Source organism: Saccostrea cucullata, unplaced genomic scaffold, assembly GCF_032062105.1.
Source record: "Saccostrea cucullata isolate Sc308-1 unplaced genomic scaffold, CSIRO_AGI_Scuc_v1 ctg827, whole genome shotgun sequence".
Taxonomy (NCBI): domain Eukaryota; kingdom Metazoa; phylum Mollusca; class Bivalvia; order Ostreida; family Ostreidae; genus Saccostrea; species Saccostrea cuccullata.
The window spans coordinates 133,696-147,266 of NW_026922193.1; the positions used below are offsets into that span (position 1 = coordinate 133,696).

The 13,571-nt window shown below is 33.5% G+C and overlaps 1 protein-coding gene across 1 annotated transcript; it reads left to right on the forward strand.

The window, feature by feature from the left end:
* The first annotated feature begins 2,039 nt into the window (after positions 1–2,039).
* Positions 2,040–3,082, forward strand: LOC134261351 (craniofacial development protein 2-like). The gene is made up of 2 exons (XM_062743789.1): positions 2,040–2,269; positions 2,395–3,082. The coding sequence occupies exons 1-2, from the start codon at positions 2,040–2,042 to the stop codon at positions 3,080–3,082; spliced, it is 918 nt and encodes a 305-aa protein (XP_062599773.1).
* Positions 3,083–13,571: the final 10,489 nt, after the last annotated feature.

Consider the following 13,571-nt stretch of genomic DNA (forward strand, 5'->3'; position numbering starts at 1 on the left):
CTCCTTACTTCCCAACTCTAGAGCAGACGCTCTATGCACTGCGCCACGTGGGCGACAACTGCATATGTGAAGTTTCATACCTGATATATAACACGTTACACAAGTATGTGAGAACTGCAATTGACATCATCTGATCATTAATTCTATGATATTAAATTACAAAATTAGAAAAGTAACCACCATATTTTGATCAGTAGGCTTTAGTGAGAACTGCATGATTGATATAAACAGCTGACACTATTAAAACTGCAAACAAATGTAAACAAACGGTGAAACCTTGAATCCTTTATCCAGGTACACATGTTTATGTGTAGAGGAAATTCGGAAGAATTTCTTGTGCATACACACGAGTACGGATAGAATTAAATTTAGTCTGCTCTTGGTATTTGAAAAAAAAACAGATATGGTTCTCACAAATCACTGGGTATTGATAAGTAAGAATGATGACTTTTATACGCGTTACTCTGCATATGCATGCATAGTAGAATACCTTACAAGTAGGAACGAACTATAGCACACCTGCATTTTCTCTTCAATTTAAAACATGCTATTAACAGCATTTGACAAACATGTCCTAAAATATTTAGGCATTTTGTGCTACAGGTAATCGAAAAAATAAATCAAATTCTACTTACGAGTGTTTTTGTTTACTAAATCAATGTATGTGGGTTAATCTTGACCGACATAAACTACTCCCTTCCACGTGGAAACATGTTTACAAAATCGAGAGGTGCTGTTTTGACACTTTAAAGTGCAATAGCACATGACAAAATAAGAAACTGCAAATCTACTTTCACTTTTCAGGTAAAGAAACGTTTGTTTTTCAACTTTTTGCAATTTACAAATCTTATAAATCGAGATAACATAAAGTTTTACCTCTTTTTTCATGTTGAATTTCTCTCTCGAATTTCACTTCTAGCATGTTGGTCTCGCTGAATTCTCGCGAGGAAAGCTGTTCGGGCGTTTACGGATTTTATTCATATTTTATTACGTTTATCTCCGAATTCTTCCGATTTATGCTAATGAGGTTAGGAGGTGTTATATTACCTCGATTAAGAAATTGTTCGTAGGAAGAGCATGCTCTAGCATATTAAATCAACTAAGAAATATAAACCACGTTTGCAGGTGTTAAGGGTTAGGTTGCAACATAAACGAATGAATAGTTGAAGTCATCACGTTTATCATAAAGCATTATAATTATATAACCATTATGTATTTTTCTAGTAGAATATCCTAATATAAATCAGATAGGTCAGACTCTGTGGTATCTTTCATTTCAATTTCAAAGGGACATCTATCGAATCGACAAATGAATGTAAATGAATAGTCGGTTACTAATAATTGAAAAAGACATTGATTTAATGAGTGCACCGCTATTAATTAAGTAACGAATTTTCAGTACGATCAATGGCGCTTCTTATCCCATTGCTTCAAATGCGTTTGATAAGTGAGCACTGTTTAGTGTATACAGGAATAAAAAAATTAAAACAAACTTAAGTATTTTTGGATTGATCTATTCAAATATAAAGAAAAGTCATGCTTAATTGTCATATTAATTCAAGATATAGGATTTAAGTTTCACACAATAATATATATTATAGTACGAAGGGGCTGATAGAAGTAGTGCTTTGTAGTTGGCTTTAGCTAGTTGCTTGGTACATTTTGCTTTTAGCAGCTTGGTGTTGGTGGCCTATAAGCTTTCAACTTTCAGTTCTGTCAGGCTCTCTCCACAGCTGTCTCGGAGCACCGGTCGGAGTACGTTCTGATATTAGGTTATCTTCACAAGTGCACGACAACGGTTCTCGCCCGCCCTCCCGGGGAACGCAGCTTCGCGGCTGTTAGTAGCAGACTCAGTAATGAGGTCATGTGCTCAGGGATAGGTATCCCTTAAAGTCTATGGCATGCATGACCCACCGGCGTGTGGATATGATCTGGTGCCAAGACAAATACCTAGTGACCTATCACTTAAAACAGGCGTAGTGTTTTCTGCGTTACCTATCTACATAGGAAGAAACTTCTGATTCTGCTTGAATCAAAGAATGGATGCGAAGAAAGGATCTCATTTCAATTCGGCCCAAAGTATTCACTTGAGGAGTAGCGACCCAAGTGAATTATCATCGCTTCGTAAACCAACCATGAACACGTCTCGTAAGCCGAATCCTATACTTCCAGCTCCGGGAGTGAGCAGGAACCCTACCATCAATACTGAAGCTAGTCGCTCGCAACAGCGACGGAATGAAGATGTCGCCATAAACCGGAACTCTCGGGGGTAGCATCTGAGAACAGTGGACGTATGAAGGCATTTTTACGTTGTAATGAAACAACTAATATTGCAGTCTACAATGTCAACACACTACTTGATGAAGATAAGAGGTGGGAATAACAGCATTGCAGCCATTTGCAACACATAGGAATTCTCGGTGTGCAGGAGCATCGCATCATACACTCTGACCCAATTGAGTACATCAAGTTTGACACAAGCACTCTAGTGAATTCATCTGGATGGAGAAACAAATCCCAAGCAGCACAAGGTGGAGTTGGACTCCTCTTAGATAGGAAAGCTAGAAAATCTCTACTGAAAGTGGTCCCATCTAAGAGTGGAAGAATACTAGTGGCTGAATTTGATGGAAATCCTCTTACAACCATCCTAGTTATTTATGCACCTACCAACTATGCAGAGGAATCTGTCATCGAGGAATTCTACACAGAGCTAAGAAACGTACTCCAGGATGTACCAGCCCACAACTTCCTTGCACTCATGGGAGATTTCAATGCTAGACTGGGCCCTGAACATGTACCTCATCCATTTCATGAGTTAACAAATAGAAGTGGAAACTATCTTGCTGAAATTCTCGTTGAATTCGGTCTACTAGCAGTAAACACACAGTTTAAGAAGCGCCCTGGAAAACTTTGGACATTCAAATGTAGAGCATCCAACACACTGAGACAACTTGACTACATTCTTGTTCGTCAAAAATGGAGAAATAGCGTTCATAATGCAGAAGCGTACAACTCCTTTAGCACAGTGAAGTCTGACCATAGAATAGTGTCTGCAAAGATCAAGCTCAGTCTGAGAACCTAAAAAACAGCCCAGAAAGTCAAATACGACTGGAAACAGTTCTCCAGCAATCCTGAGCTTCAGCAAAAATACACAGTCGCTGTTAAGAACAGATTTCAGATTCTGACTGATGAGAGCAACAGCGAAAGATACGAAAAGTTTGTAAAAGCCAATCAAGGAGCAATGAAAGAATGTCTCCCAAAACGAGTTAAAATCAAGAAATCACTCAGGTCATCAGACGCCAGAGTCTCTGAAGCTCGCCAAAAAGCACAAGAAGCCCAGAGGCAATATGAGTCATCTAAAACCGACGTGGACAAAGATCTCTGGTCTGTAGCAGTAAATAACCTTTATCAAGCATACAAGCTGGCACAAGAAGAAGAATTAGCAAAACAGATACAAGGTATTGAAACTGCACATGGAGAGCAAAGATATGGAGAGGCATGGAAAGTCGTTAATGAGATCACTGGTAGAAAAAAAGCAAAGGAAGGACAGGTAGCCGGAAGTAGCCCTGAAGAGAGAGTCAGCACATGGTTTACGCACTTCAAGAATCTCTTAGAAAATCAACCTGATGTAGACGAGCCTGAGGAGGAAATTCCAAAGGTGTTCGATGATATCGACATCAATGATGAACCCTTCACTCTGGCTGAATACAGAAAAGTAAAGTCCTCCCTGAAGCTAGGCAAGGCAGCAGGTCCGGATGAAATCTCCCCGGAAGTCTTCAAACTGTGTGACTTTGATCGTGTTTGTTTAGATTTCTGTAATGATGCACTCGTCAACAATGACAAACCAGATACATGGTCATTCATGAACATTGTAACTGTGCCCAAGTCTGGCGACCTATCGAAGACTGATAACTACAGAGGCATCAGCTTGATATGCATCATAGCCAAGATTTACAATCGGCTCATACTAAATCGTATCAGGAGTGCCATCGATCTACGTCTCAGAAAAAATCAGAATGGTTTTCGCCCTGGAAGAACAACAGTAGCACAGATTCTTGCCCTCCGTCCAATAATCGAAGGTGTCAAAGCCAATAACTTGAAAACAATCTTTACCTTTATAGACTTTCGGAAAGCTTTTGACTCCATACATGTACACAGAGGTAAGATGATTCGCATACTCAAGGCATATGGAATTCCGCCCATTCTTCTTCGAGCAATCGAAAAGATGTATACTAATACCATGGCCAAGATCGTAACACCTGATGGAGAAACTGGTATGTTTGAAATAACTGCTTGAGTTTTGCAGGGAGATACCTTAGCACCATTCTTATTTATCATAGTACTGGACTATGCACTGAGAAAAGCCATCTCTGGAAATGAAAATGAATTGGGTTTCACCATACTGCCTAGAAAATCCAGAAGACATCCAAAACAAGTTCTTACAGAACTTGATTTTGCTGACGACATTTCCTTATTATCAGATGAAATCGTCCAAGCACAGGAACTGTTATCTAGAGTAGAGCGGGAGTGTAAGAAAGTTGGGCTATGTATCAATGCCAAGAAGACAAAAGTCCTCCCCTTCAATACTGACAACCCTACTCAATTAATAATGGTAATATTTTCATTCCTTCGTCGATACGATATATCCTGGTGAGCTTGAGATAAAAGATACCACAGAGTCTGACACATCTGTTTCATACCTGGATATTTTACTTGAGAAAGACGTTAATGGTAATCTACCAACTAAGCAATATGATAAACGTGATGACTTTAACTTTTTTATCGTCAACTTTCCTTACTTATGCAGGAATATACCTTCATCACCTGCATACGGAGTATATATATGTATATCTCAGTTACTAATTGTTAGTCCATTATTTAAACACTGAATTTCCCGATCCTGACATGGAGCTCACGGCGGGTGTGACCGCTCAGCAGGGGATGCTCACTCCTCAATGGCATCTGATCCCACCTCAGAGGTTTTTGTGGTCCGTGTTTGCTCAACTCCTAATTTGTTTTGTTTTATGGACTTTGATATTGAATACTGTTTGTTATCTCCATATCCTTCTTCTACTGTTTATTGTTCATGAGTGTGGTATAAAATATTTATAAATTTTAAACAATGTTCGCTGGCATTATTTTCTAAATACTGTAGAAGTACTTTTATCCGCGTGATATTAATTTACGCTATGTACGCGGTCGCAGATTAACCGCGGAAATTTGTCCAAGCGTTCTTAATATAAATACAAGGCATATATTGATAGTCTAGGAAATCCGCGTAATTTTCTACACGCGGATTAAACAGAAATTGAGATTCCGCGGAATTATGACCCCGTGAAAAAAATACCTCTACAGTACATGGTTCAGAAAAGGACATGTGAGTGTGACATCCACTATTGAATCATGGGAAATATGGTTGTTTTAAAGTTGATTATTTTGATAAAGGGAAGAACACAATTAATAATTTAAAGAAATCAATGCACATTCTTTCTTTAATAAAACAATGAATATAAAAACATAATACAAGCTAAGTTTTTGTTTAATTAAACGATCAAAACAAAAAGCGTCTCTGGAATATCACTCAAAAATATGTCAATTCTATTGTAATTTTTTATAGAAGCAACTTTTTATTATATAACTTCAGCAGTTACAGATGAATAACTGTTCAAAGCAATATCAATTACATTCAAAACTACAAAGACATCTTGAATAGCTTTAATTATATCTTCAGATAATAAATTAAATGCGACACATAACTGAATAGGTCACTCAAAAGTAGCATATAGATGCCATTAAAACTCTACCGATTTTTTACTTTTTGGTTTCATGTGTTTTCTTTAACGTCCATATTTCTGAAATAGATTAATCAGATCAAAAGAGAGTATGATAGCCATAAATAAATTGATAACCACTGCTCCTACATATCCAATTCCTTTAGCTGATGCTCTACTGTCCTCTGCACAAGAGGTCTTCCTAACTTCTGAAGATAATTCGGATTTATTTACCCTTAATTGTTTGATTAAACACAATCCAAAAATAAAAGGGAAAATCAAAATTCCCTTTTTTTCACCCAAGGTTTACAATCTGAAGTCATTTTGGTCTTAAAATCCATATATGTTTCTCCACAAGTTCCCTTTTTGAAGATTTTTTTTAAGTATATGAGGAACGTTCCTCTTTCTACACTTCAGATGCATTTGTTATCACCAAACATTTGAGGAACGTTCCTCTCTTTCTCTACACTTCAGATGCATTTGTTATGACCAGACATTTGAGGAACGTCCCTCTCTCTGACCTTCATATGCATTTGTTATGACCAGACATTTGAGGAACGTTCCTCTCTCTAAACTAAGATGAATTTATTATTACCAGACATTTGAGTAACGTTCCTCTCTTACATGTGCACATACAGTGTGTATTTTTAAATACTTTAAGAATCTTAACACATGAGACATTTGAGGAACGTTCCTCTCTCAAATTCACTTGTTTGTGAAGACATCTCATGAATGGTCAAACATCAGGCATTTGAGGAACGTTCCTTGCTCGAATTTAATTATTACTGTAGGCATCTCATGGATTATCAAATATCAAGCATTTGAGGAACGTTCCTCTCACAAATGGTTGTCTCATGAATTGTCAAACATTAGGCATTGAGGAACGTTCCTCACTTAAATTTAACATTGTTCACACATGATACTTACATGTATGAGGAACGTTCCTCTCTCAGATTTGTATATGTCTACCTTAATCATATTAAACCAGGCATTTGAAGAACGCTCTTCTCTCAGATTTGTATATGTTGATACCTTATTCATATTAAATCAGGCATTTGAGGAACGTTCCTCTCACAAATGGTTGTATTTCTGTTGATTACTTATACCTCATGAAGCTTGCAACCCGTGCATTCGAGGAACGTTCCTCTGTCTTTTAATGGATATCTGTTGATACATTACAAAGCCCACTTAAAAATAACATTGGAGGAACGTCCCTCTCTAACATTATCATGTGTTTTGTCATATAATATCAGTTTTTATCGTACATGAAGAATTTGGGAAATATTTCTCTCTTTTATATGAAATGCAGTACATATTCATAGAAACATTTTTTATCTGTACACACTCTACAAAATATATATGAAAAATCAGTTTGTCATTTTATAAAGTACTTTTTGAATTAAGGCTTTCTTAAAGCATAATATAAACAAGGTACAGGAACAAACAAATATTTCACTTCGGAACAAGCATGTGCAATGTGCAGTGTTAATGTATCAACACAAAGGGCTTTTTCACTGAATGGCAGTTGATCACATATTACAATGTCTTGGTTAACAGGTTAATACCCACAGTATTTCCCTTTCTACCATGAAATTAAGCCAAAATTGTTGATGAAGGTCAATAATGTTTCTTTGTCGGTTACATCTTTCCCTCATAAAAGAGACGATTCCAATTCCTTGGTCTCCAAAGGTTCATAGCATTTTTTCATCAGTCACAGTGAAACAGCCTCAACAAGTTTCTTGGGTGTCATCTTCTGAAGGAAAAATCTCACATTCAGTACAGCGGCATGTCGTATTATCAAAGATGTGATTCAGGCAAAGTTAGAATAGTCGAAACAAATTGAATATGTACATAGTAACAAGTTTTGGTGTCTCATCTAAAAATTAAATAGACTGGAAAAATCGATAAAAAAAATTGCAAAACTTAAATTAAAATTTTGAACTTTAAATTGCCCATGAATTATGAAAGCATTTTCATGCTGTACTAAGAATATAGCAAAATTGACACTTTCTATCTTTCTCATACTATTTTAATGAAATACTGTAAATGTTTTATATTTAGAGTGTACAATATTTGGCGGAAATTGATATTTAAACAAGTTAGCAAAGGTTTGATTTAGCGCATTTTAATGTTCTTTGTTTAAGACATTTAGCGTTGTACTTAAATTAGCGGATGTTTCTTTCCACCAAAAACGCTAAAAAGAATACACCGCCAAATGTTACACGTTTACAGTAATAACTCTGATTTGCAAATTTTGTCTGAGAAAAAAAATTCTCCTTTATATCTTGCAATGTAAATTATAATAATATATAGGTCTTAAAGCCCCATACTCCTCCAATGAACATTTTATATACATGTATGATAATATAAGTCATCAAATTTTTAAAAGTTTAATTTATTTCTCCTTTTCCATAGTACATGCAGCTGTCAAATAATATTTCATGGGTTTTATTAATGTATTCTTTAATTTACAAGAACCTATTTTCATTCTGAATCTTAATTTGTATATATAGTAGTACTACTGTGTATTTCTTTAAACCGAAGAATTGATTCTATAATAGGGATTTGTCTAGTAACCCTAATTCCTGCATCATTCTTTACTTTAAAGATAAAGACTTTGAGACCTTGATGTCTTCCTGCCCCCAGTTCACAGTGTAATTGTTATTAATCACTGCCAATCATACATGCTCATGGAACACTAGCTATAGGCGATCAGCTCTGGCAACTATCTGTCCCCTGTGACTTCATGGACAGTAAAGATCAGTGCTGATGCTATGATGACTTGATCGTGTTATAGATAAACATGTCTCTGCAGTCAGAAGATTGAAGTAATTTACATTGTAGAACAGAACTCAAACAGTGAGAGAATTTAGATCTTGTTAGAATTTTAAATTTTACTCCCTTAAGATTTGGATAGTTTCAATATATTTAAAAAACAAAAAATGTAATGAAATTTATATACACTGTAAAACTTTACTAATTATTCTGGTTCGGGAATAACAAATTTCAGGCTAAAATCTGGTTTGTACATATTAAATGCAAAGAAACATTCCACATAATTATTTTGTAAAAAAAAAAAATAATAAAAATAAATAATAATGTGAAAACAGCATCTCCTGCACTTAATTGTCAGATCTTAAGGAAGCAGGAATAAGAATCCATATTTCCAAAAAAAAAAACCTTAAAAAATGTTTTATTGATTTAGAATATTTTATTAAATTATTAGCACATGTATTAAAAGAAATGTTGTACTGAGTCATAGTGATACAATTGTTTGTTTTATTGATTGGCATTTGCTCATCCCCCTTCCCCCTTTTCAATGTTAGATACTTTGATAATGAAACTATCTTTGATTTAATTGTTAATTTCAGAAACATGCACTCTGAATTTCACAGATTTCCTATATCTTGGATTGCAGTGTGGTTCATTTGGGATTAAATAATTTAGCCAGCTGCAGCAAGGTCAAAAGTCTATGTTATCTTATCTTCGCTAGCCAAGGGTTTCTGATAGCCTACTCTCATGAGGAGAGTATCATATCAGAAACCCTTGGCTAGCGAAGATGATGTTATCTGTAAAACTTGAGGTCAATTTATATAACCCTGGTCTTAGCAGCTTTCATTATGTAGAAATAATTTAAGAAGATTTTCTTCAACTCTTTGAAATTACATTCACTAACACTGGAACACTGAGTTTTAGGAATAAGAATTTCATTGGTGTACATATCAGGCATGTGTTGTAAAAATAAACCTCTCTAATGAAACTGAATAGTGCATTTTTTCTCAGCTTTAACCTAATAAATAAATAATAACAAAATTACGGTTATATGCATAAAATGATGGAAGTATCAACTAGTGAAACTGTAACTCGTATTTTTAGTAATACTATTTTTCTTTTATCAGGGACGGGACACTGAGTACACATTTAGACAATTAGATCTGCCGATCGACCATGCATTTAACATGTATAACTAATATACAATTTTTTTTAGATCTGAAGTATAAATACTTAGTTATAATTAAATAATATATATACTTAAGTTATTGTTAAAGTATTTAACTAATCCTTAACAATAGGTATATGTATGAATATAAACAAGATACCACCTTTGGATTTTTTTTTCTAAGAATAAAATATTTTTTTCACTGGGATAGTGATGAAGGACAACTAAAAGAAACTTCATATTCACTCTATTTTGGACTGCATTCCATTTTGATTAATATTAAAAATCTGTTAAAACAATTAATGCAATACATAAAATGTGAGTTTGTATTTAATTAACTATTATTTTTTTTTTTAGAAAAGATTAATATATAGAATGATAAAAAAAACCCTTTGAGATAAAGGTTTTGTTATAAATGTTTCTTTAAATTGTACACGGGTACTTAAGCATTGATCATAATCCTTGCAGTTGACAACACAACAAAATTTGCCTAGAAATTTTATAAAAATAGAAAAAAAATCCCGGTAAATTGTTTCAAAAAAGTGTTTAAATCTTTTATAGTTAGTTTTTTTTAAATTCTAACCGCAGCATATAGTTTAAAAGGATACAATATTGATGATATTAATTTATTGAATTTGTGTCTTTTTTTTCCATAATATTTAAAGATAACCAATTTATAGTAAAATTTTTAACATGTTTTTATAGCAGGGTATGATATTAGACAAGGTCACTATATTGCTAGCAAAGAAAAACACATGATTTCAATATATTAAGTACATGTACTCCTGTTCATACACACAAGTAATAGAGCTAACGATATCTTGGGAAAGAATAAACATTTGACCAGTGACCACTTAGTGAAGACGATGAAGCGATAATTGTCTCAGAGTTTCAGATTTCAGCATTGGCCATACATAAACAAACTATACGGCCCTGTTTCATCTAAACACATTAATTCTTTGACACACTAGATTATTCCTTTGAGTCTCGTTAAGTGTGTTCTGCTCTACTCTAAAACCATCAGAATTAACAGTGCTGAGCATCTAGTGAAGCACGGATGATTTTTTGATTGAACTAGGTGAAACACAGCTATTGTTCTCTTTATCAGATCAATTAATGTTTGATTTAAAAAAAAAAGCAAAAAAGACACTGACTTGTCATATAAAATGTACCAGGTCTGTCTAAAACTTTAATTCAAAATAGAGTGTACGTCTCTTATCAATACTGTATAGTTAATACATGGACATGTTAAATCATGCCAGTTTACAAATTAAAAAATATACCCGTTAATACAAATTAAAAACACTACATAAATATGTATATTTTGCATATTTTTAGAAAGTATATAGGATAATTTCAGTGGCAAGGGGGGGGGGGATTATTTTTAAAGAGGCAAATTCTCAATCAAAGTTTCCTGTGTTAGGTGCCCCTAAACAAATCTTATCTTAAATTATTCCTTACATCCTAACCTATCAAAATATCACAATTTTATTTAGGGGCAAGCCTGCCCTGGTGGACTTCAAGGCCAAAATTCATGCAAAAATCAACGCTTTCAAGGACAAAATGGTGTTTCGATCAACTTTGGAGGTTTATTGTAAAGTTGTAAATAATAAATTTTAGGTATAAAATACAAATTTAAAAAATTTAGACATATATACGGTAGAAAACAACAAATAAAGACTGATTTTTAAATGTCACTTTTTCCGGGAAATTGTTCTCTCCTATAGGTCAATTCTTTTGTTAAAGCGAATACATCCTTTGAACTTTCATGATCAATTAAACTAAAAAAGTATTAAAATTGTTTCAAATTCAATTCATTTATTGAGAACACCATTTCAAAAGAAAGACTTTGAAACAACCAAATATTTAGTATTATTTAAGAAAACAATATTGAACAGGACGACAGTAATGTAATTTTGCATCATTAAGACTTTATTTATATTTCTTTTATTACAAATATGATCAATATAGGTTTATAAATGTTCTTTTTCTCTGTGCTTTAAATAGTTACTGACTATTTTGCAACAGAAAATTTCGACATCAAAGTTTCAGCTTATTTTGATTTAATTTTAAAAGAGCCTTTTAGAAAACTCAGATCTTTTAACTGGCGTCACAGTTTCATAAATATATATAATAGATTCTAATGAAGATTAAACCAGGCGATTGGCAAAATATGGAAAAATAGGCATTGGCACGTTGTCTGAATGGAAACTGAAAGCAACTATTCCATTAAGGAGTGAAAAAACAATTAGATAGATTACTGATATAACACGGTCAGTATTTAATGCTGACAAAGCAGTAACAAAATTGTCTTTATTTTAAGACTCCTCAATTATATTCTAAGAGGAACTGTGATTTACTAGTGATTCTACTGGTGGTTATCCAACTTATACTCATAGATCCCTTTCTATAGAAGGAGGAAATTCTTCAAAATCACATGTCAATTTTTTAAGTATTTTTAATATTCTCAACAATCAATATGAACTTGATCTATATTGGATTCTCAAACTTGACAAACATCTTTACAAAGATTCTTAGCTGGTTTCAGTAAATGTTCTACAAAGCATTTTTCTTTACTCCTTACTAAGATATTAAGAGTAGTGAAGGAGAAAATTCAAGAGTATTATGCAACAATATATTCGATGAGTGGTGTAAATCAGATGAGAAGACTTAAAATATTAAGACACTTTTTGGAAATTTGAAATCGCAAAATTTTACCAAAATCGACAATATCAAAACTTACAACTTTATTCACAACTATTCCCGACGATAAATTAAAGTCTGGACTATTTGATAGTATTGACAGTTGATTTTTAAATGGGAACTCGTAAGTTTACATACCTTGTCATTGGTTATTTCCAAAATTATTTTGTTAAAAACATTCTAATTGTACACACAAGTACTCTGAAGTTGATATTAAAAAGATGCTTGAGTTTCTGATTGACAATATAAAGTATGTGGTTTTTGGAGACTAGGTCTTCCAGCAATCCTTTGGGATTCTTATTTCCTTTTTTATTTCGATACGATACATCCCGGTGAGCTTTAAATAATATATAACAGATTTTGATGCATCTCTTTCATAATTTGATATTTTGATTGAAAAAAAAAAACAATGATGATAATCAAATAATCAAGCTTTATCATGCTTATGATATATGTAAACGTGATGGCTGCAATTCATTTATAACAAAAGAAAGATAACTCCTTTCTACTATAATCAAAGTTCTTTATGATGGAAAGGAGGAAAGGATAAAGTTGAAATTATTATCTTGTTAATATTTTATTAATTAACAGATATTACTTTTAAAATTAAAATTACCAAAGAATTAACAAAATTTAATTTATTTATTGGCATAGTATCAAATTCTTTATTTCATTGCTCCTAAAAAATGAAAAGAAAGCAAATTGTAGTCCCTTTTAGAACATCTCTGATAATTTACTGGTATGACACACCCGTACTTGTCTAGTTTTGTAAATCATGACCCCGGAAAGGGTGGGTGGGGGGCGGGGGTAGATGCTTACCACAATTAGGGACCAACGTTTAACATAGGCAATAGAATGGGGCCGCAGTGAATTATATAAGAGTTTGACAAACAAGGAAGCTATAAAAGGCGGAGTTACACAATGGAAATAGAAGCTAATTTTAATTGTAACAAGTCATTTGATTGGATAAAAGAGTTATATCGAATAACATGTTTCCTATTATCACAACCAGCTACCTAAAGAAAGTTTTTTTTACTAAAATTAAACGACAGGTTTTTTCACAAAAGAATTTTAAATTTGAAAAATACGCAATTTTCAAGGCTTAGAAAATTCATAGTTTTTCAGTTTAAGGTCTTTTAAAATTGTTTTGATGATAT